The 25,735-nt window shown below is 45.5% G+C and overlaps 1 protein-coding gene across 7 annotated transcripts in view; it reads right to left on the bottom strand.

Moving 5' to 3' along the window:
• Window positions 1–25,735, bottom strand: part of EMID1 (EMI domain containing 1) — a 137,253-nt gene that overhangs the window by 18,188 nt on the left and 93,330 nt on the right. For all 7 annotated transcript variants that reach the window (XM_040416664.1, XM_040416665.1, XM_040416670.1 and 4 more), the window contains 3 exons: window positions 22,374–22,427; window positions 22,252–22,296; window positions 9,391–9,435 (listed from right to left, as the gene is read on the bottom strand). In XM_040416664.1, the coding sequence (XP_040272598.1) occupies window positions 9,391–9,435; window positions 22,252–22,296; window positions 22,374–22,427 (144 nt within the window). The remainder of the gene's footprint in view (window positions 1–9,390; window positions 9,436–22,251; window positions 22,297–22,373; window positions 22,428–25,735) is intronic.

The following is a 25,735-nucleotide window of genomic DNA, read 5'->3' as shown; positions in this document are numbered from 1 at the left end:
AAGCCGTCCCATTCACTTCTGTGGCACGGCTCCTTCCTATTCAACTACAGAGCTGTCCTATAGAAGTGAATGGGACGGCTTCTTGTTTTTACACCTGCTCAGCGCTGCGATGTTGACGGTGCGCAGGTAAACCTATGAAGGGAAGGCTGCGCTCGCATGGCACGCCTTCTCTTCAACCAGCTTATCGGCGGAGGGTGCCAGGTGTCGGGCCCCGCCGTTCTGATATTGACGGCCTATCCTGAGGATGTCATCAATATTAAAATCCCGGAAAACACCTTTAACTACCATTTGTAAAAATGTTTGATACCGTACAGTGTATGCAGAAAGCTGGCAAAGCGAGTCGCCATATTACCTTCTTGTGAAACCGTCAGTGAATAATAGCGCTGCTAGGGCAGTATTTCTACAGTTTAATCTTGTAAGATCAGCATCTATTTCTTAGGCTACATGCACACGAACGTTGTTTGTTTCCGTGTCGGATAGGATGTGCAAAAACACAACCGCAAAACACATACGTTCGTGTGCATGTAGCCTTAATCTACTGCTTTTGCTTTTCTGTCTTTTGATTTTATTTGGATCTACATTTCATTTTATTTCAGTACCATTTTAATTGTGTGCTGTCTTGTTTCACCGCCTTGCAGAATTGTAGCATACCAATTAATGTTAGTAAAGAATAAACATAATTAGTACATCTCAGCAAGCCGGATATTAGTTACCATGATCATGAAATTACATGCACTCTACGTGTTAATCTAGCGTGTATGTCATTAACACCTTCACTGCTGGAGTTGAAAAGTGTTCAAATGAATTTAGCCTCATCTCTGTTAAAGGGCGCCTTTAGCAGATTTCTACCTATGACACTGGCTGACCGGTTACATGTGCACTGAAGGCATCTGTGTTGGTCCCATGTCCATATGTGCCCTCATTGCTGAGAAAAATGATGTTTTATTATATGCAAATGAGCCTCTAGGAGCAACTGGGACGTTATCCTTAAGGAGGTATCACACTGCCAGATTTTTCAGCAGATAATCGCTAACAAGTGTTTGCATGAACGCTCATTGGCGATCATCTGGCAGTGTAATAATGCCGCCGATTGCCTGATGATCGGACAGTCCCTATCTTTTGACAGGTAAAAATATTATTGTTTGCAGGCGGCAGATCTAATAACCATCTGCCGCTGGCAAACCACTATACAGTATGGGGGCAAGTGATGGCATAGTGATCACTCCTCCCCATGCAGCGGAGGAGATCACTGCATGCAATAGCAGCAGTCTCCTCCGCTAGCGAGCAGGCGATTGCTGGGAGGGAATGCTTCCCTCCCGACAATCGTCTGCCACATCGGGCTGTATAATACAGCCTTTAATCCTAGAGACCCACCTGGCAACTGGTACAACGTCTGAACTTTAATTGACAGGGCCAGGCAGTGAAAACATCATAATGCCTGGTCCTGTCAATCAAAGTGGAGAGGGCGCGGCAGTTGCAGAGAGAGTAGATCATATAGGAGTAATGGCAACGCCCCCATTGCTCCTAGAGGCTTATTTGAATATATTAAAATCCTTTTTCCCAGCAATGCGGGCACATATGAACATGGGACCAACACAGATGCCTTCAGTAGCCATGTGCACATGTAACAGGTCAGCCAGTGTCATAGGTACAAATCTGCTGACAGAAGCCTTTTAAGCTAATTGGTAAATTTTATAGACAATACCAAATTTGCTGGTATCATTACAATAAGTAATGCTACTGTTCAGCTTAAATAGCATTTGACTTATCCCAATAATACTATAGAACTAGTGTGTAGGTAGTAAGATACAGTACAGACCAAAAGTTTGAACACACTTTCTCATTCAAAGAGTTTTCTTTATTTTCATGACTATGAAAATTGTAGATTCACACTGAAGGCATCAAAACTATGAATTAACACATGTGGAATTATATACATAACAAACAAGTGTGAAACAACTGAAAATATGTCATATTCTAGGTTCTTCAAAGTAGCCACCTTTTGCTTTGATTACTGCTTTGCACACTCTTGGCATTCTCTTGATGAGCTTGAAGAGGTAGTCCCCTGAAATGGTTTTCACTTCACAGGTGTGCCCTGTCACCAATAAGTGGGATTTCTTGCCTTATAAATGGGGTTGGGACCATCAGTTGCGTTGAGGAGAAGTCAGGTGGATACACAGCTGATAGTCCTACTGAATAGACTGTTAGAATTGGTATTATGGCAAGAAAAAAGCAGCTAAGTAAAGAAAAACGAGTGGCCATCATTACTTTAAGAAATAAAGGTCAGTCAGTCAGCCGAAAAATTGGGAAAACTTTGAAAGTAAGGGCTATTTGACCATGAAGGAGAGTGATGGGGTGCTGCGCCAGATGACCTGGCCTCCACAGTCACCGGACCTGAACCCAATCAAGATGGTTTGGGGTGAGCTGGACCGCAGAGTGAAGGCAAAAGGGCCAACAAGTGCTAAGCATCTCTGGGAACTCCTTCAAGACTGTTGGAAGACCATTTCAGGGGACTACCTCTTCAAGCTCATCAAGAGAATGCCAAGAGTGTGCAAAGCAGTAATCAAAGCAAAAGGTGGCTACTTTGAAGAACCTAGAATATGACATATTTTCAGTTGTTTCACACTTGCTTGTTATGTATAAAATTCCACATGTGTTAAATCATAGTTTTGATGCCTTCATAGTCATGAAAATAAAGAAAATTCTTTGAATGAGAAGGTGTGTCCAAACTTTTGGTCTGTACTGTATATTGGGGTAGATTTACTATTGCAGATGCACCAGAAATATGGTTCAAGTGGAATCAGAATTTTGGTACAAAGGCTGTGTCGCAGACATTTATTTTGCCTTGGTCGACAAGGGGTTGATGAAGAGGCATGGCTTTAGATGCACCAAAATGCACGTGTATGATTCTGCACAAAGGAAAACTAAACTGTGATAAACTTGGTGCATTTTAAGGGTATGACCATACATAGTGTGGGTCATTTACTAAGACCATCTTTTTCCATCGATTTTAGATTCCCCCATACGCTGCCCTAAAATTTGGCTAATTTATGATGAGGCATGTGTCCCTGTCCGAATGAGGTCAAAAACCAGGTCAAAAAAGGGACTTCAGTCACAAGTCCCTTAATCCCTTCCCGCAGGGCTTCATAGGAACAATGGGGTTTGCAGCAGCATCATGTTAAGATAACAGCAGGTCATACGCTGCTTAGAACCTTTGCAATACAAAGGTTAAAGCCACGGGGAAATCCAGCAGCAACAACTTACGTGCTGCAGCCTGACAACCAGCAGAAAAAGTCTGATTTCTGCACATTGTGTGTGGATGAGACGTGTAGAAACTCATCCACTTTGCTTGTACTATTAGGATACCTGCACACATTGCGGATTACATGGGTTTTTTGTTTTTCCGTGTGGACTTCCATGTGGAAAACTACAGTACAATACAGTACTACCATTGTGTATTAGTCAAATCCTTCTGTGCAGAAATTGACCTGTCGCACAGATTTTGAAATCTGCAGCATGTCAATTGTTTGTGCCATTCCGCACCTTCTGTAGAGTGGTTTTCCCCATAGACTTCAATGGGGTTGTTAACAAACAGAAAATCAGCACCAAAATCTGCAATAAAAAATGCAACAAAACCGCGATAAATAGTGCGACTTTATGTTTTGTTAGATTTTTGTGCAGTTTGGATTTCTTGCGGATTTTCTGCATACAAATCTGCAATATGTGCAGGTACCCTAAATGCTGCAAATTTTCTGCATAAAATTTCACTGTGCAGAATCAGCAGCATAAGGCTAGGGTCACGCTGCGACATGTGTCGTGTGACAGCAAATCACAAAAAAGTGGTTCGACAATCAGTGGCGTACATAGAGAAGTAGGGGCCCCATAGCAGGGATCAAACCAGCCCCCTCACAAAGGACATAAGGGTTTCTGACCCTTGGGCCATTTTTCCACTGCCTCATTTGCTAAAAGTTGTTCCTTTAGAGGGTAGAGTCCTGAGACTGGGCGCCCTCTTGCCCTGGGCCCCATAGCAGTCACATGGTCTGCCGCTATGGTATTTACGCGCCTGTCAACAATAAAATATGTGCGCCTTGCCTGCAACACAAAATTCATCACCCTACGACACCACTGACAATCATTAGATCCAATGTAGTGACAACTATGTTGTCACACGACACATGTCGCCATGTAGTCCTAACCTTAAAGTAGTTATTCAAGACCTATAATGCCCCCCCCCTCCCCCATATACTCGGGCCCTTCACACACAAAGTACTTACCTCACTCCCCGGCACCCGCGTTGCTCCTGATCCCTGCACGGCCGACATTGCATCTTCCAATTGACAGGGGGCAGCCAATAGCAGGGCGTGACGGGAACGCGCTTCCGTAGCATCGCGGGTGATGCTAGGGAGGTTTTTTCCCATTTTCATCCGCGCGACTGGGAGATGCAGCGGCAGCCGTGCCGGTATCAGAAGCAACGTGGGTGCTGGGGAGCGAGGTAAGTATAATCTGTGTAAGGGAACTGGGCATTTTGGGCGCACTATACGTCTTGGATAACCCCTTTAATGCTGCAAACCCTTAGGCCAGACAAACACAAGTGAGTTCAATGTGAGGAACTTGCAGTGTGTGGCAGTGTGAGTTCCCATTCTGACCTCTGCTACTCTTACAGGATCGCACAGCATTATAATGATTTTGAATGCTGTGTGTCCCTGTTAGACCTGTATCTACTGAATTACACTGACAGCATTATGTCAGTGTAATTCAATAGATTCCAAGTCTTGCCGGGACACACAGCATTATTAGAGGTCAGAAAGGGAACTCACACTGACGCACGCTGCGAGCTTCTCGCACTTAACTCAATCGTCTGTTTCTGGCCTTAAATTGGGTTTTCTAGAAGTTGTTAGCAAATCTGCCCCACTATCCTTCAATTCAATAAACTGCACTTGTACTTGGTAAGGTAAATCTATCTGCAGTTATTCAAATACTATGAATCTTATCTACAAATCTGCAGTTCTCCAGCAGGGAAAGGGTTACAGATGAAAAAAATAAATGAATAAAAAAGCTGGCCGTGGGGTAAGGAAAGTGGGTAGGTCAAGGGAAACCCTCACAGCTGTATCAGTCGTTTATCAAGGTACCCATCACCCTGATGCCTCATTCACACGTCAGTGTTTGGTCAGTGATTTCCATCAGTGATTTTGAGCCAAAACCAGAAGTGGAGCCTCCACAGTTATAAGGTATAAGGGAAAGATCTGCACCTGTTCTGTGTTTAGAGCCGCACCTGGTTTTCGCTCACAATCACTGATGGAAGTCACTGTCCGAACACTGACTGTGTGAATAAGACATAACACACAATCAAGCTGAGCATCATGGTACATAGCGGGTGCATGTGCGTATTACTGGTTTAATAACTGGAGTTCTGACCTTTGTGCTCTGTTGGTTTCCATAGGTTATACAGCAACTATTCGTCTCATAAAGTGAACTATGGTAATACCACCGCTATTTTTGTTACTGTGTACTTAGTTTTTATATGGTTAACAAAACAGACTTAGGTTTCTGACATTTTTTCTGTGTTTTTTGGCTTCAAAAATATGCCATGATTTTTATATCTTTTTATAAGTTGTTTTGGGTAGCTGAAAAAAATATGCACCAATAGTGAGGAAAAGACAAAAAAAAAAAGCCTGGCACATGGCGTTATTTAACACAAAAAAAGTAAGTTACATATGAAGGAAGGCTAAAGCAGACTACAAACAGTGCGTTTTTTGTGCCATTTTCCCACTTTTGGTCTAATTTTTGGGGGTCCATGTTGATTTAAAAAGCATGTTCTGGCTGAGGCATTTTTTTCAGGCATTTTTCCATAGATTTCTTCATCAGTATCTTATAGAACGAACAGAGTAGCATGGCGCATGCTTGGCCTGCCTCTCCATCAGGATGGTAACACGAAAGCCCCATTCTCGGGATCAGTGAGGGTCCCAGACAGTGCTCAGACCACCACCGATTAGTTAGTTATCCTCTATCCTGTAAGTAGTAGATGACTTTCAAACTTGGATCAACCCCTTTAAGATCTAACTTTTAGAATTTAGTTTCAACAGTATTTCATATATATAAATAGATAAGAAGACTTGGAAATATTTTACTTCATCTGTTCTAGGTTTGACTTATCTTATTAAGATCCACAGCTGCTGAGACTACAGGGGTGATATAGTGTATTATTACTGTCCTAAAGAGGACCTGTCACCACAAAATGCAGTGTAATCTGCAGGCGGCAGTTTATAGAGCAGGAGGAGCTGAGCAGATTGATGTGTAGTTTTGTGGGAAAAGATTCCATAAAATATGTAATTTATATACGTCAATGTCTGATTTTCTGAGTTAAGTTGTACACAGAATCTGTCTTATCAGTGATTGATATCTATAATTGACAGCTATTAATCACTGATAACACCTCCCCATGTACATATATCAGTGCCTGACAGCTATCTCTATATACAGTACACACTTACACAGAGAATGCTATCAATCACTGATAACACCTCCCCCGTGTACATCTATCAGTGACTGACAGCTATCTCTGTATACACACGTACACAGAGAAGGTGTCACGCATGTTTCCACGACAGGTGGCAGGTGATCGGTGAGACTGGCAACACGTGGTTTGATCTGACATGTTTTCTAATTGGATCACATGACGTCTGTGTTGTTTCTGGTTCTTGTCACACCTTCTTTCCCCAGGTGCGGCTATTATGGTCATTTAACCTTCTCTATTTATTGTTGTTTCTCCCACTATGCTATACGGTTTATAGCTTCAGTTTGAGTTATGGATTGCTGGTGTTCGGATCTCAGCTAAGTTGCTGGTGCTGCCATAGCCACTTGAAGTTAAGTGTTTTCTTTCCCTTTTGTATTTTGTTGGGTTATTTTGTGTGTTGTATTTCCCTGTCATTTGTATTAAGGCCTGAGGGAGACTCCTGTTCGTCCTTCCTTTTGGAGGAACAGGTTGTCTCAGTCCTGTCATTAGTACCAGGGTACTATAGGGTGAGTCAGGACACTAGGTATTCCTGTGTATGAACTCACCTACCTCTGGGGTCTGTTCATACTGGTAGTTAGTCAGGACTTTGATTAGGGTTTTATTAGGAGTGTCCATCTCCTTTCCCTAGTTTCCAGGCCTTATTCCCTCACCCCTTTCCCTCCTATGTCCGGTGTGGTGTTTTCCTCCCACACCTGAACGTGACAGAAGGCTATCAACCACTGATAACACCTCCACCATGTACATCTATCAGTGACTGATAGCTATCTCTGTATACACACTTACACAGAGAATATTATCTATCACTGATAACACCTCCCCTGTGTACAGCTATCAATGACTGACAGCTATCTCTGTATATACTTTTAGACAGAGAATGCTATCAATCACTGATAACACTTTCCCCATGTACATCTATCAGTTACTGACAGCTATCTCTGTATACACACTTACACAGAGAATGCTATCAATCTCTGATCATAGCTGCAGGGGCAGACTGGCCATAAACCCTACAGGGAATTTTCTTGGTGGGCCGATGACCATAGGGCCACTTGAGCCCTCTTCACATAGTACTGGGGGCACTGTAGGGGTCATTATTAGAGGAAGTCCAGGCAGCATGCTCAAAGTAGGATGGCTTGGTATTGTGGCCCACATCTCACCTTCTAAATCCCCTGTTCCTTATCCATATTAGAGACAATCTGGGGAGGAGGGCAGAACGTGGCAGCTACTGATGGCTACCACAGAGGGACGGCTTTTGGGGAAATATTTTGTACTGCACTGTCATATTTGGTTCTGTGGTATGGTATTCTGCACCGTGGCATTACCGACCCTCTCAACTTGTATTGGCCCCATCTACTTGTGTTGCCCCACTTTTTTTCAGTTTGGACTCACCTATAACATTGGGGCCACTTTTAGTTTTTTTCCCAGGGATCCTTTAAGTTCCAAATCCGCCCATGCATAGCTGAATAGTCCATCTTGAGCTCAGAAAGAGCAGAGATATAAATGAACGGTGATTAAAAAGTCTGAGGACACCCTTTTATTTCAGAAATGAAAGGGAAAAAAAAATATCTGGATATCCCAGGAAGTAATGGGTGAGGGGACCTATCTTGTAGGCTATGTCTGGAACATGGTCGCCATCTTGAAAGCTGTCATATTGGATCAAGGGTAAATTTTCCAATAGGAAAAGAATTTTCTCAGAAATCGATTGCCGCAATCAGATTTGCAATATCTCTTGTGGTTCAAAATTTATCAACACAAAAAGTTCAAAACTTCAAAGTTGGAAGTTCTGTGTTCAGCACTAGGGATAACACATTGAACAGGTCAAATAGCTGTGCATCACAAGGAACGTTCCCGGTTGTTGCTGTTGCAAATTTCTGTGTTGATAACCAAAAGAGATATTGCAAATCTGATTGCTGCAATCAATTTCTGGGAAAATGTTGGTCCTCTCTGGTATTCTATATGACCCCCTTCCCATTGTAAAAATTTGCCCTTGATCCAATATAGTGGCCATGTTCCAGACATTGCCTAAAAGATAGGCCCCCTCACCCATTTTCCCTTTCATTTCAGAAATAAATGGGTGTCCTGAGACTTTTGACTCATCCTGTATAAATTACAGGTTTTCTTATTGAATCTGCTCAGCTCCTCCTGTTCTATAACAGGCTGCTTAAAGATTGCACTACCTTTCATAGTGTCAGGTTCTCTTTACATTTAGACAGCTAAAAACAAGACCAAGTAGGTAGAAGATGAGCCAAATTTCTCACAGTAGCTCACGCTGTGAAAAATGTGACACTTTTTGCTAGACATGTTAAAAACTTAGGTTGGTTTACTGAGGCATGCCATTAATATATATTGCACATTTTTGGACTACTCTTAGCCATGCTGCCTTTTGTAAAGGACTTTCAAAACTGTCTGATGCTAAAAAAAAAAGGTGTCTTAAAGTCATAATAAATTTGGTGTCAGTGTTTTTGTGAATTTTGAGCCAGAATTCTGGCATATTTTGTATAAGATTGAGGGTTTAATGGAGGTATACCGTCATATTATTCATTACCTTTGAAATTTGGCAACTGTTACTGTTAGGGGTCCAGTAAATGAAACAGGTTGGAAGACTCATTTGGCATTGTGTAGATGGATGTGCCTGCCGAGTTTTTTGGGTTATATAATTATACATATTTAACCAATGGAATTCAGCAAATGAAGTACAGAACAGATTACATTTCCAATCTGTGAGACTTCAGTTCTGTCTGGATCTTGGTTTTGAAATTAGTAGAACATGATCTACTGAAACTCTATACAGCACATGTCAGGGTTCTCCAATAGTGGTTAGGTGGTGTGAAAATGGAGAAAGTATAAAAGAGGCATGAGAATAAGACAATTCTTACCGGCTCTCCTTTCTCCCCTGGTTCACCTCTCAGCCCAGGAGGACCCTGTGAAGATATAGAAATGAAGAAAACACAGACAATGTATGAGCTTGTTCTGATGAGCAATCTTCACATCCGGGTGCTGTCCAACTGTAAAACAGACAGCACATAGATTCAAAACTGACAAGGATGGACTGGAAAGTGGCCCTGGAATATATTAAAAGTGGCCCTATGTTGTAGACGGGTCCAAATTGACATAAGGCAGAACCAACACAAATATGTGGGGCCAGTAATACCATATTGCAGCACAAAATACTGCCCCAACAGAACCAAAGACCATAGTGCATCACAAAATATCTCCCCAAGTGCCAGCTGCCATGTTCTGTTCTCTTACCCCAGTTGCTTCAGGATGGCAATACAGCTGAAGTCAGGAGTCAGTAGGGCACCTGCAGCCACTGGCCTGGTACATAAATACTTGATGCCCCCAGTCAAGTTAATTAACTCTGGGAGTGTCAAATCATTATGTACCTGGCTGGCAGGCATGTGTAGAGCTCAGGCGGCCTCCTGGGCATCGGCCAATTGAAAAGTTTCCCTGTAGGGTTTATGGCCAATCTGGCCCTTAAAACTGACATGTTATTGTCAAGAGACCAGTTCACAGGTCCAATTTTCTGCATGGCCTAACTAGTTTCCCTACTGATGAAGCTGATATTCCCACCAGTGGAAGCATGTCTGGTATGTTGCACTAAGGACAGAGTGGGCCAGTGGCGTTTAATAGGGGCATTTTTTGGAATAACTTATTAAAGTATAATCCATTCTAATTCATTATAATTATGTCCCGTTTCATAACAGTGTTGCAATAATTAAATTTCAGTCCGTTTGCCTTCTATGCTTTGGTCTTTTTTACCTTCTTTTTTTATTTGAGATTGTATATATCTTTTAATATTTGATTTATGTTAATTTAAACATACCGTATTTTCCGGCGCATAAGATGACTGGGCGTATAAGACGACCCCCAACTTTTCCAGCTAAAATATAGGGTTTGGGGGAAGGGATTTTCTGGGGGAAGGGACAAATTTGTGACGTTCCGTGAGGCCTGTAAATTATATTTTAAGTTGCGCCCTTACTCCTCTGGTAATGAAGAGTGGGGGTTGTTATTTCCCTGCTGCAGGGGGACCCGCAATCCTGGGCGTTCTCTTTACCCGCTGATTCCCAGGCTCTCCGGTCAGTGGATGAATTTTTTGGGGCCTTGGGTCTCATATATGACAACCCTGACCGAGTCGCACTGGCTGAATCAAAATTACGGAGACTCCTACAGGGAGAGCGGCCAGTAGAGGAGTATTGCTCAGAGTTCCGTAGGTGGGCTACGGATACCCAGTGGAACGACCCGGCTCTCAGGAGTCAGTTCTGCTCTGGGTTATCCGAAAGGATTAAGGATGCGCTTGCGCTGTATGAGACTCCCTTTTCCCTTGATGCGGTTATGTCCCTTGCTATCAGAATAGATAGACGTCTTAGGGACAGATTGAAAAAACCGGAGCAATTGGTAACCCCTCCCAAGCAGCAGTTAGTCTGTACGGACTTAGACGAGCCTATGCAGCTGTCACGACTGTGACTGATCCAGACAGGTCTGGGAGGAGAAGGTCGCAGCGACTTGCTACTCGCGATAGCTTGTGAGTTTGCTCTGTGGTTCAGGGTATGTCATCTGGGTTTTGCTTTGTGAACCTTTTTGTCCTGACTGGGAGTTTGTAGGCATCCTTCTCAGGTGAGTCCTGTCTGCCACTCCCAGCTACTATATTAGTTTCAGTTTCACTTGCAGTCATTGCCAGATATAGTCCTTACTTCCAGTGCTACTCTGACCATTGAAGGAGATCGTTTGATGGTGTTGCTGTGGAGCTCTTGTCCGGCGTGGACTGTCGTGATTGGGATCGCCTTCTCTGCTCGTGACTGGATAAGTCTATCTCTGCTATAGTTTGTTTGTTGCTGTCTTCCCCTGCTGTTCTCCTAGACATGAGTGATGGTGACTAGTGCTCCCATCGGCCTTTCCCCACTCTAGGCTTTAGGGTGACTGAGGGTTTAGGCATCCTGCTCGCCGCACGGGTTCACACCCCGTCTAGGGTATCAGGGCAGACAGGTGCCAGCTTAGGGTTAGTCCGGGGTGGCCATTCTATTTCCCATCCGTAGATAAGGGTCCCCCTTCCCCTCCGTCTGGTGCGACACGACTGCTGCTGGGATAGCGGTCGTGACAGCAGCTAGGAGGAACTACTCGTCAGGTCCATCCTCCTGAGGCCCGCCGTAGGCGTGGGGTTTGCTTTTTCTGTGGGGAGAGGGGTCATTTTATTAATGTCTGTCCTTCCTTCCTCAAAAACAAAAGACCGTCGGAAAACTACTAACTCCAGGCTGTGTGAAGGATGTCAGCCGGGGGGTATACGTTTCCTCCATACGAACATCGCAGCGGTTGTTGTTTTTGGCGTTAAGATGGAGACTATTTCTTTTTTTCTAGACAGTGGAGCAGGAGTAAATTTGATAGATGCCCATTTTGCCCACACTATGGGTTTGTCTCTCTGTACGCTACAGAAACCTATTCCCATATTCGCTATTGATTCTGCTCCTCTGTCTCAGAGAAACCTCACTCACATTGTCCATAACTTACACCTTCGGGTAGGGGACCACCATAACGATTTGCTTTCATGTTATGTTCTGGAGGGGCTTCCCACTCCGGTGGTGTTGGGTCTTCCCTGGTTGGTAGCGCACAATCCAGTGGTGGATTGGCAGGCCAGGGAGATATTGGAGTGGAGTGAGCATTGCAGAGAAAATTGCTTAAATAGCAATTGCTTAGTCGCCTCCATAGCTACCCTACCTACATTTGTTTCAGACTTTGAGGACGTTTTTTCTGAAAATGGTTGTCAGAAGTTACCACCTCACCGTCCTTATGATTGCCCGGTTAACCTTATTCCCGGTGCAAAATTACCCAAGACCAGGTTATATAATCTTTCGGGTCCGGAGAGACAAGCCATGAAAGATTATATCTCCAAGAGCTTGGCTAAGGGACACATCAGACCCTCTTCTTCACCCGTGGCTGCAGGGTTTTTCTTCGTTAAAAAGAAAGATGGGGGCCTTCGTCCTTGCCTAGATTTTCGCGAATTAAACCGGATAACCATCCGAGACCCATACCCTCTTCCTCTCATTCCTGACCTGTTTAATCAGATTGCGGGTGCCAGGTGGTTCTCCAAACTTGATCTTAGGGGGGCCTACAATCTGATTCGTATTAAGGAAGGGGATGAGTGGAAGACAGCTTTTAACACCCCTGAGGGGCATTATGAAAATCTAGTCATGCCTTTCGGTCTGACCAATACTCCTGCTGTCTTCCAACATTTCGTTAATGACATTTTTAGTCATCTTATCGGCAGGTTTGTGGTGATATACCTAGATGATATTTTAATTTATTCGTCTGATCTGAAAACACATGAGATGCATGTCAGACAGGTACTGCAGGTCCTACGGACAAATAAATTATATGCTAAAATTGAAAAGTGTGTCTTCGCCGTTCAGGAAATACAGTTCCTAGGTTATTTATTATCTGCGTCAGGTTTCCGTATGGATCCTAGGAAGGTCCAGGCAATTTTAGATTGGGATCTTCCTGAGAACCTCAAAGCACTGCAACAGTTCTTGGGCTTCGCAAATTTCTATAGAAAATTCATTAAAAATGATTCGGTGATTGTAAAACCCCTTACTGACATGACTAGGAAGGGGACTGATTTTTCTAAATAGTCTGACGCCGCTAAAATTGCTTTTTCCTCTCTAAAAGAGAGGTTTACCTCGGCACCTGTACTAATCCAACCTGATGTCTCCCAGCCTTTTATTGTTGAAGTCGATGCGTCAGAGGTGGGAGTGGGGGCTGTGCTGTCTCAGGGTCCGTCTCCTGGCAAATGGCGTCCTTGTGCTTTTTTTTCTAAAAAACTATCTGCAGCAGAAAAGAACTATGATATTGGCAATAGGGAACTATTAGCTATTAAACTAGCGTTTGAAGAATGGCGTCACTTTTTAGAGGGGGCAGTCCACCCCGTCACTGTGATTACGGACCACAAAAACCTTCTGTACCTCGAATCAGCTGTCTCACCCCTAGACAAGCTAGGTGGTCGCTATTTTTTTTACCAGGTTTTTTTTTCAAACTCGTTTTATTGCAAAGTAACAAGACAAGCATGGCACATAGAAATTACAGTGACCCTCGCAGGGGCCATACATAAAAGCAAATGCAGTGCACAAAGAAGATTACAGACATATTCGATCAACTGTGGTCGTCAGGGCACAATACGCAGAATATCAGCTCAGACGGTATTATCGGAGTGCAGAAAACGTGCGGGTGTATAACGGGTGTAGGCCAACACTGTGGACCTAGGATTGGTCAGCCAGCGCCGGCTCTCAAGCCCCTTTGCATGCCCATAGAGAGGCTATCAAGAACCGTCGGCAGGCATCCCCTATGCTTGTAGACCATATTCTCCATAGATACCGTAGCATTCACTAGGGAAAGCCATTGACCCCTAGAGGGGAGAATGTCCCCCATCCAGCGCAGGGCGATTGCCTTTCTGGCCAAAAACAGTGTTCTTTCCAGGAAGATCTTATGATAGTGGGACCAAGATTCTTTGTCTACTATACCCAGGATGCACATTTTGGGACACAGCTGCAGTGTTGGAGGCACCAGGGCCCCGAGAGTCTCCAGTACGGATACCCAATACTGCCGGATGTATGAACAGTCCCACATCAGGTGCCAAAAGTCTGCACCCACCACACTGCACCTGTGACACCTGGAGCTGTCCATCCTGCCCATCTTGTGAAGCCTGGTAGGGGTTAAATAGCTGTAGTGCAAAATGAAGAGCTGCGTCATCCTATTGTTAATAGAGGGAGATACTCTAGTAGGTGCCAATAAAGCCTCCTCCCATTCCTCATTGGTCAAGGATGGAATAAGCCCCTTCCATCTATCCTCTACAGCCAGCGGGGTCACCAGCATACGGCAGTCTAGCAGGTGGGTATAAAGGGCCGACACTATCCCCCTAGGGCCTTGAGACCTCAGTATGCCGATGATGGGATACTTGGATATGCCTCTACCACCGCCTCTAAATTGGGTCTGAAGTGCATGTCGCAGCTGAAGGTACCTATAAAACAGGGTGCTTGGTACTAGGAACCTGTCCCGGATTTGCGAGAATGCGAGTAGCTTGCTATCCTCATATAAGTCCCCCAGCGCTTGAATCCCATGTCTTCTCCATTCCCCTGCCCCCTCTAATCCCAACAGGTGAGGAAACATACAGTTATCCCAGATAGGGATATCGCAAGGTAAATCTTTATATGCATTCAGCTTGGAAGCCTGCCATGTCTGATGGGCTAGATTGTGCAGCGGGAGAGTAGCTTTTTGTAGGCGTCCCATCCCTTCCAACACAGGCCATAAAGTCGAGACCTGCATATATTCATGCAGATAATATTCCGCATTGGGCCTTGAGGACTCAGTAACCCAGCTCCTCAGAAATCTCAGCTGACCGGCGATAAAATAAAGGAAGAAATCAGGCAGGGCAGCGCCACCTTGCAACTTCGACCTCTGAAGGACCGGGAGCGAGAGCTTCCTTCTAGCCTTCCCCCAGACAAAAGCAGTGACCAAGGAATGTATGCGTTTAAATAAGCTCTGAGGAATCGGTGTACAGGCGTGAGACAATACATATAAACCTTTAGGTAACAGAACCATTTTCACCAGGTTCAGCCTGCCCATAACAGACAATGGGAGGGACTCCCAAGTTTTCATTTTATCCCTAAAAAGAGTTTCCATGGGCTCGACATTCAGATCATAGGCAAGCTGTGGTGCTCTAGTGATCATCACCCCAAGATACTTGAATCTATCCACTACCGGCAGGTTATGATGGTAATTCGCCCAGTCGTCATCCCACAGAGGCATGATGGCAGATTTACCCCAGTTTATGTGGAGACCGGAATAACGTCCAAACAACGCGACTACCTCAATCGCCCTTGGCAGGGACACCTCCGGGCTAGACATAAATAGTATCAGGTCATCCGCGTACAGTCCTATTCTCTCCTCCCTACAGCCCATTGATACCCCTGTGTACACTGGGTCCTGCCTGATTCTGATTGCCAGGTGTTCTATCGCAATTGCAAACAAAAGAGGTGAAAGCGGGCAGTCCTGCCTGGTGCCCCTATGCAGAGAGATCTTTTCGGAGTGAGAGCCATTGAGCTGAATACTTGCAGAGGGGTTATTATAGAGTATAGTGATCCACTTAGCAAACTTGGGGCCGAATCCAAAGCTCCTCAGCACAGCTATCAAGAAGGGCCACTCCAGGGAGTCAAAAGCTTTGGCCGTGTCCAGAGAGGCCAAGGCCCACCTTTCCTTCCCAGCAGAGCCTATATGCGCAACCACCTGAGTTCTCCTGATATTATCCGAAGTGGATCTTCCCGGCATAAATCCTGATTGATCAGAGTGAATCACCGAGGTTATCGCCTTATTGAGTCTGTTGGCTAATATCCTAGTCAGGATTTTATAATCCAAGTTCAGTAACGAAATTGGACGATAAGATCCACAGTCCAACGGATCCTTGCCAGGCTTCAAAATCAAAACAATGGAGGCATCATACATAGAATCTGGCAACGATCCGCCGGAGTGCACCGCCTCATATAACTTCACCAGCCGTGGCGCCAGTACCTCCTTGTACCTAGCATACACTTCCACCGGGATGCCATCAGGACCCGGAGCCTTCCCAGAGGGAAGATCCGAAATGGCTCTCTCTACTTCCTCCAAGGTGATATCCTCTTCCATAATACCCCTATCCAGGTCGCTAAGTCGGGGATAGGTGACCTCGGTGAGGTACGCCTCCAGATCCCGCTCGGTATAATTTGCCGCTGACTTATATAGGTCCGCGTAGAAAGCGTGCAGACAATTTAATATATCACGAACCCTCTCCACTATGCGACCATCGGTCTCCCTAAGGCGGAGTACTGGTGGAGCCATAGTGTTAGCCCGCGCTATATGGGCCAGCAACTTCCCCGCCTGATTACCCACCTCGAACGCCTGCTGTTTAAGGAAAAAGAGTTTCCTTTTGCTCTTCTCCTCCAAATGCATGGTATAGTGTCTGCCTTTGGTCAACCACACCCCTCTATGTTCTTCCGTGGGGGACTCAATAAACATCCTCTCTGCTTCCTTATAACTCGCAAGTAATTCTTCCTCTTTACGCTGCGCTTCCCTCTTGACATATGAAATGTAAGACTTGAGGCAACCTCTGAGGTACGCCTTCAGGGTCTCCCAAAGTAGCAAGGGATCAGTGGAGACATCCTGAACTTCAAAGAACATCTTTAGCTGATCAGGAATCCTGTCCAATGGACCGAATAGAGTGAGCCAGAAAGGATGAATGCGCATCTTACTGCCTATTCCGGAAGAGTTAGAGGGATCCAACTCAGCCAGAACCGGGGCATGATCGGAGGGGCCTTGCGGTCCGTACCGGATGCTTACCAAATCGGTGTAGGCTGTGGGATTGCCGAATAGGTAATCAATTCTAGAGAGGGCGCCCCGAGAGGGTGTGAAACAGGAGTATTCTTTGAGATCTGGATTTCTGACCCTCCACATGTCTATCCACCCCTTCTCCTGAGAAATCCTAGCCAGTGGCGTGTCGTCGCTACCCGTCCCCAGGCTATCAGGTCTGCTTCTAAATCTATCCATGTTCTCGCTCATGACCTGATTAAAGTCCCCCATACATAGTAATCGAGCGTTGGGATAATGAGTTACAAAGCCCACCACTGACTGCAATAGAGAGACAGAGGCAGGAGGTGAGTTATACAGGTTAACTATCACATATGGGACACAGTCGACATGAGCAAATAAGAAAATGTATTGACCTCCTGGATCGATCATGGAGTGGTGAATCTCACATCTCAAGCTTCTATGGCACAAGAGCGCCACTCCCCTAGAGTGTGTGCTACCATAGGCATTAAATAGATGCTGGGCCCAGGGTTTTTTAAGCCTATGTCCCGTTTCCGGGGTGAGATGAGTCTCCTGGAGTCCTAGAATGTGGGGACTAAAGGACCGTATCTGAGAGAACACAGCAATCCTCTTCTTTGGGTCTCCCAGTCCCCTGACATTCCACGACATAACCCTCAAGGAGGCCATAATGACATAGTAGCTATATCCAGGACAAGTAACCCCTCAAACACTCCGCTCCTCAACATATTGTGCAGCTGCTTAGGACAATACAACAACCCTACTATAGGAAGGTGATAGACATTTGGCCATGCTTGATACGAGTGTACATGTGCGTGCAATAAAAGAACGTATAACGTAAACATGAAAGACCTGAGTGTGTCAGGTACAGGACCAACAAACATAGTGGTCCTAAACTCGGGGACCTGTATGGCGTAAATAGTTGGTAATACCACACAGGTGCTGCTCCAACCCTCATAACCGCATAATCGTGAAAACTGCCACCATTGAGTTAATGGAGCAGAGCTCAATAACACAGTGTCCCGTCAAGTGATCATAAATCTCCCCCTCCAGGAGGGATGCTAACATATAATGTCCAGGACGTCATGAACTGCATAACACGTCACTATAGCAGGAATATTCGCAGAAACGTCATTAAGCTCTAATATCGCCCCTCTCACATGGGGGGAACAGATAATACTTGCTGTGACCCTGGGAACCATCTCATCGCAGGGGCGGACGAGCAGCCGCTCTCGAGACCCAGTCCTCAGCCTCTTTGGGATCGTTGAAAAAGACAGTCTTCTCACCGTCTATCACTCTGAGGCGAGCAGGGTAGGCCATAGAATATTGCAGGTTTAACTCCCGGAGACGGCGCTTGACCACCATGAATGTAGCCCTTCTCTTCTGAAGATCCGCCGAGAAATCCGGGAAGAGAGAGATCCTCACGTTGTCGTGCCTGATGTCTTGTTTGTGTCTGGCTTGGCTGAGGAGTAGGTCGCGGTCTCTCCAGTTCAGGAGACGCGCCAGAAGTGGCCTCGGAGGAGCCCCTGGTGGCGGTGGCCTGGCAGGGACACGGTGGGCCCTCTCCACTGCATAGGCCGATGTGAACGGAGCTTCAGGAAACTGCTCCTTGAACCAGGCCTCCAGGAACGCTGCCGGATCTCTTCCCTCAGCCTTTTCAGGTAGGCACAGAATTCTCACATTATTGCGGCGCGACCTGTTTTCTAGGTCGTCGCATTTCTGCTGCCATTGACCCACCGCCCTCTCCAGGTCTTGCACTCTCCCCTCGATCGGTCTTGTCAGGTCTTCTAGGGCCGAGACGCGGTCCTCAGTGGTTTTGACCCGGTCACGCAGCTGCTGCATATCATGGCGGAGTAAGCTGACGTCCACTCTCACCTCCTCCAGCTTCCCGGTCAGCGAAGACTGGCACGAGGAAATCGCCACTAATAGCTGGTCATAAGCTGCCTTAAGGGTAAACTCAGGTTCAGTTGGTTCATCCGCCTCAGCTTGTTGAGCGGCCTGTCCCCTCGTGACCGCCGCGCGCGATGGTGAGGCGTTCGCGGCGCCATTCTGGGCCTCAGACCTGGCAAATTCCCTTAACCTCTCCGCCGCATTCTGAGCTTTGCTAGGCCCCATCGTCGGTGTGCGGGGTCTTCTCTTGCGTCTGCACACCGTCCAGTCAGTGTCTGTGGTCGACAGTTTGTCAGGATGGAGCAGGATTACAGAGGGTTATCGGAGCTTCTCTCAAACGCGTGCTCTCATGCCGGCAGTTGGCCACGCCCCCCTTTTTACCAGGTTTAACTTTGTTATTACCTATCGTCCTGGGGCAAAAAATACCAAGGCAGATGCATTATCTCGTTGTTTCCCTGGAGGGGGTAATGTGAGTGATCCGGTACCCATTCTACAAAGAGGAGTGGTTGTCTCTGCGGTACACTCTGTTCTGGAGGGGAAGGTGTTAGAGGCCCAGGGGGACGCCCCGGTCTCTTGCCCCTCAGAGAAATTGTTTGTACCGTTGAACCTGCGTCTCGAATTATTAAAGGAACATCATAATTCGGCACTTGCTGGGCACCCGGGTAGTAAAGCAACCTTGGAGCTATTGTCTCGTCGTTTTTGGTGGCCAAGGTTGCGTCAGGATGTAATGGATTTTGTGTCTTCTTGTTCTACTTGTGCGCACGCGAAAGTCTCTCATACACGTCCTGCAGGGTCTTTATTGCCACTTGTCATTCCCAATAGGCCATGGACACATCTGTCAATGGATTTTATCACTGACTTACCTTTGTCTGCGGGTAAAACAGTTATCTTGGTAGTAGTGGACAGGTTTAGCAAAATGGTACACTTCATTGCGTTACCCACACTATCTAATGCTAAGACTCTTGCTCAGGTATTCATCAGTGAAATCGTGAAGCTTCACGGGGTCCCTTCTGATGTTGTTTCGGATCGGGGAACCCAGTTTATTTCTAAGTTTTGGAAAGCTTTTTGTTCCCGTTTGGGGGTACACTTGTCCTTTTCCTCAGCTTTCCATCCTCAGTCGAATGGACAGACTGAGCGTACCAACCAAAACCTTGAGACATATCTAAGATGTTTTGTGTCTGAAAACCAAGAGGTGTGGTCATCATATTTACCGTTAGCCGAGTTTGCCATAAATAATCGCCGTCAGGAATCTACTGGTAAGTCACCATTTCTTGGTGCATATGGTTTTCATCCCCAATTCTGAACTTTCAAAGAGGGGGGGGGGGGTCTTCTGGGGTTCCCGAAGAGGAACGGTTTTCATCATCTCTTTCATCGGTATGGCAGAAGGTGCAAGCTAACTTGAAAAATATGGGAGGTAAATATAAATGCATGGCTGATAAGAGACGGTCGCCAGGTCCGGATCTAGGAGTGAATGACTATGTGTGGTTGTCTACTAGGAATATTAAATTAAAGGTTCCCTCTTGGAAACTGGGTCCTAGGTTCATTGGCCCTTACAAAATAGTAGCCATCATTAACCTCGTGGCTTTTCGCCTGGAGCTACCTCAGACTTTTAAAATCCATAACGTCTTCCATAAGTCGTTACTCAAGAAATATGTTCCACCTCTAGAACCGTCACCGCTGCCACCCCCTCCTGTTGTTGTGGATGGTAATCTAGAGTTTCAAATATCCAAAATTGTTGTTTCTCGTCGGGTCCGCCGCTCTCTTCAATATCTGGTGCATTGGAGGGGTTACGGTCCCGAGGAAAGAATGTGGGTTCCAGCGTCTGAGGTAAACGCCGACAGGTTAGTTCGGGCTTTTCATGCCTCTCATCCTGAGAGACCTAGTCCTGAGTGTCCGGAGGCCCCTCGTAGAGAGGGGGGTACTGTCACGAGGGTGTCAAGAGCCACGCCTGACTCCGTTATACCCGGGGTCAGGAAGTCGCAGCGGGTGGCTGCACGCTCTATGTAGAAAGATTGTGCTGTTTCTTTATGGTAGCTTTCTGGGTTTGCCTTGCAACCCTTTTTGGCTCACTCAGGGATCCGTAGCTCCTTCTTCTCAGCTGTTTCTTGTCCAGCACTCCCAACCTCCTTATATTCTCCTCTCCCACCTTCTCTGGTTGCCAGATATAGAGCTTCCTGCCTGGACTTCTATACTGACCCACTGGAGCTGTGTAACTGTGTTCCCTGTTTGTTGTTCCAGTACGTTACCCTCCGGATCCCTGTTGGGCCTTCGTGGTCTGCTGTTGTCGCCCACCTGGGATTATATGTTTGTCTGTATTGTCTGTCCTCTCCTTGGTGTTTTCCTCTTAGTGTCAGTGGTGCGGACTAGTGATCCCACTGCCCTGTTCACTACATAGGGCTCATCTTAGGGAAAGCCAGGGTTTAGGCACGTGATCGGCGTATGGGTGAGGAACCCGTCTAGGGACGTCAGGGCAGTCAGGTGCCAGCCGCAAGATGAATCAGGGGTCACCACCTTTCCCTCTCCCTTGGACAGGGCCTTCCCATTTCCCTCCCTTTGCGTGACGCCGGTCATTACAGGTAGATTGGTACTGTAGCAGTGAAATGGAAGTGGATTAGATTTTTTTCAAATCTCATCCACACACTGCGGAGAGTGTTCACACCAGAACCGGCACATAACGTCATGTAGTGTGGATTTTGAATCCTCATGTCAATTTATATTGCAGTTACATGGTCCAGATTTAACCTTTTGCAACGTAGAGGGTGAAATCTGTGGCAAACCTACAGAGTTCTGAAAAAAAAAATCCCAGGATTTGGTGCGGTTTCTGCTACTGTGCATTTTGACCATATCCTCTGCAGAAAACCTGTAGAAGACTGTTCACATGGGGACATACCCCAACACTAAGACTGTTTAATGTAAAACAGGATATATGGACCTTTGTATAAGGGCTCATGCTTACAAACGTATTTTCTTTCCGTGTCCGTTCCGTTTTTTTTTTTGCGGACCATATGTGGAACCATTCACTTCAATGAGTCCGCAAAAAAAACGGAAGTTACTCCGTGTGCGTTCTGTTTCCGTATGTCTGTTTTTTCATTCCGCAAAAAAATAGAACATGTCCTATTATTGTCTGCATTACGGACAAGGATAGGACTGTTCTATTAGGGGCCGGCTGTTCCGTTCTGCAAAATACGGAATGAACACGGATGTCATCTGTATTTTTTGCGGATCCGTTTTTTGCGGGCCGCAAAATACATACGGTCGTGTGCATGAGCCCTAAGAAAATGCCTGCATTCAGCTGGCAGCTGATGTGTTTAAAAATGGAGCATGAAATACTTGCTGGTAAAAAAAAGTTGTTTCATGGAGATACAAATGTATGCACCATAATGGTAAAAAAAATGTATATTAATGAAATTAGTTTAAAAAAAAAAATCCACTATATACATTTCCTTTGGTGTATTAGAATTTCTATAACTAATGGATCAGTAAGGACACAGATAAGTGAAAATGCTTACCATTTCGCCTTTTGCCCCAGACTCCCCTGGAAGGCCAGGTGTACCCTGCATTACAAGACAGATCTGTAAGTCATAGACATTACCAGGAAATGATGCAGTGTGATATTTTCCTTCATACTCACGGGGTCTCCTTTCTCCCCTCCGGGACCATCTTTTCCGGGTGGGCCAGGTAACCCCTGCATAGTGATGCAAAAGCATAAAATAGTGAGCTGGCGATGTTTATTACTTTAAATTCATTCTTCTTTTCCACTATGAAATTCCTTTTAGGCCTCATACGCACAACCATATTTTTTTGATCCGATTGGTACTTTTTGCATATCAGATGCAATCATTTCAATGGGGCCGCAAAAAAGGCAGACAGCACATCAGGTGCTATCAGCATCTCTATGTCCGTTTTACCATCCCGGAAAAAAGATAGAACATGTCCTACAGACAAGAATAGACAATTTTAACATAGGGCAGGACGTGTGAAACGGAAAATGCAGGACGCACATGGCAGGTATTTGTGTTTTGCAGATCACAAACTGTATACGGTTGTGTGCATAAGGCCTCAAACTGCAGGTTTTCTTAAAATTGTTTTGAAACCCTCCCAGCCACCAAAAATGTTCTATGATACTATTATAACAAAAGAAATCCCTTTTTTCAAAAGGGCATAGGATTTCCAGATATAAACAACATATATGTCTATTGTACATTGTACTGTATTTGTAGCAGTTTTTAAAAAGCAGTTGCTCAAAAAGTAGAATGGGAGCAGCGCTGCAGTTACCAGGTCTGTCCACTACACAATGAACAGCGCTGTGTAGTTCCAGCACTGACTTCCAGCACCAGAGCTACTCAGAAAGTCCTAAATGGCAGGGGTGGGGGTTGTGAGGCCCTCAAAGATCTGAGGACAGGCCATCCCTATATAAATTCTGGACAACCAACCCCCTTAAGATCGGTGAGGGTTTCATTCTCTGGTACAGCTGTAGCAAAGGGGAGGAGCTGTGAAGCAGCTCAGTAGTGCAGCCCCACCTCCAGGTTGCTGGCATGAGCGGAATCTGACAGAATACAACTCCATAATCTCACATCCCCTGATAATAAAAGCTCTGCAATAGGTACCCCTACCTAGCCCTTTTGACCATGCTAAACTGCTGATTGACTTCCTTTAAGTTAGGCACATTTAAAAGTTGGATATTTAAAATGTCTGTCTACGAATATGTGCAGACAGCAACCAAATGATCCTACAGAAAAACGTGACCAAAAACTTCCTTTGACTAAGAGCTCATTCAGACGGCCGTATGAATGAGTTCACATCCATTCCGTAATTTTGCGGAACAGGTGCGGACCTATTCATTTCTACAGGGCCGCAAAAGATGCGGACAGGACACTGTGTGATGTCCCCATCCGTGCTTCCATTCCACAGCTTCAAAGAGAAGATAAAGCATGTCCTAGGCATTTTCTATTATGGTTGTGGCCATGTGCGGTCCACAAATTGCGGTACGGAACACACACGGACGGTATCCGTGTTTTGCGGATCCGCAAAACACAACAGTCGTCTGATTGCACCCTTATTGTAATATCTAAAGAAGAACCCTAACAAGACCTAATCAAAATGGTATTCTTAATTACATCTAAATGTAAAACAATGGGGGAGATTTATCAAACTGGTGTAAAGTAGAACTGGCTTAGTTGCCCAATGCAACCAATCAGATTTCACCTTCCTTTTTTGACCGCTCCTCTGGAAAATAAAAGGTGGAATCTGATTGGTTGCTATAGGCAACTAAGCCAGTTCTTCTTTACACCAGTTTGATAAATCTCCCCCAATATTCAAGGTTGAAAAAGATTTAAAAGAGATTTGGATATTGACAGCATATCCTCAGGATAGGTCATCAGTATCTGATTTGTGCCAGCGCCTCCATCGATCAGCTGTTGGAAGAGGCTCTGGATGCAGTCACCTCACAGCTTACCAAGCACAGTGCCATTCATTGTATAGTGGTTTTGCTTGGTATTGCAGCTCAGGCCCACTGACTAGATATTGATGATCTATAAGGATAGCCCATCAGTATCAAAATCTCTGAAAACGTCTTTAATGCACAATTGTGCATCATGTATATGTCACAGATGAGGAAAAGGAGTAAACACCACACCGACAACCAGAGGGGAAGGGAAAAGCCACTAGGCCTCAACGCTAGGGAAAGGAAAGGGTCACCACCTAAAGAACCCTACTCCTGGCCCTGACTCCTAACCATATGGGCACCCCTTGAAGGTAGAAATGCCCATACACAGGAACCTGGAAGCCCTGGAGACCCTGAGGAGCCCTAAAGATATTGGCAGGGCTGAGACAACCCGTTCCTTCCAAGATGAAGGAACAAGCGTTTCCCTGAGGCCTACATTCCACAACCAAGGGGAAAAGACAAAATACAAACAAGCGAGACACTTAGCTTCTGTTGTAGAAGGATGAGCAGGAACTCAGGGAGAACCACACTCCAGCTCTTTCCAAAACCAAATGAAGCAATCTACAGCATAGTCAGAAGGGTGGGGGGCAGACTATAAAGGGGAGAAGTGATGACCACTGAGCAACAGCTGAGACAAGGGAAGTGGTCATTAACCCTATCAACACTGAATCAAGAGAAATCAAGGAGGCTGTTAGATTCCTCCACGCTCAGGCAGTCTCCTTGATCTCCTGACATCAGTCACCTGAGGGACCATGACAGTATATCGGCACATTTGCTGTTCTCCTGATCACCCTAAATTTTCATTCAGGAAATGCAGTCGAAGAAACATGATCTTTAGAACAAATGTTAGAACAGCCTTCTTCTCTGATATACACAGACCAGGAACAGTAAGGCATGGTGGTTTCATTGTCAATTATGATAATCAGAACACTGGCACAATGTATTTTATCCAGATTTGACAGCTATAATTAAAATGATCCATTAACACACATCAGCCTGCACCAAACCTATGATTAGTGAAGATAAAATAATAGATCATATAACAATCGAAATCCCCAGACATATTGTCCTTGTGGAGGAATACGTAGAAGTAAGCAGCATTTGCTGACATTTCAAAATGAAGTGAAGTGGTTTTTCAGGCTCCTGATGTTGATGACCTATCCTCAGGATAGAAGCGAAGAGGTAGAGCAGCATCAACGGACCTCACGACCAATCCCGGAATGCATCAGCCACAAAAGGACCGCAGATCCGTAGCAGTCCACAGAAAATAGGCTACTTCGATAAAGGCTACTATGTATCCGAAACGTCGTATTTGTTTGCTATTTGTACACACTCATGGCCTCAATAAAGGATATACCGGAGATGCTGCTGTAACCTTTCTTCTTTCTACTATCCTCAGGATAGGTCATTAATATCTGATTGTTGGGGGTCTGACACCCTGCTCTCCCACGGATTAGCTGTTCCCTCCAGCATCCAGGTCAACAACTACTACTTGAATGGAGCAGAAGGCACAGCTCTGTTCAAAGTGCAGTGGTAGTGCTTGGTTACTT

The sequence above is a fragment of the Bufo bufo genome, chromosome 2 (genome assembly GCF_905171765.1).
Source record: "Bufo bufo chromosome 2, aBufBuf1.1, whole genome shotgun sequence".
Classification (NCBI taxonomy): domain Eukaryota; kingdom Metazoa; phylum Chordata; class Amphibia; order Anura; family Bufonidae; genus Bufo; species Bufo bufo.
This window is presented reverse-complemented; position numbering and strand designations above follow the sequence as displayed.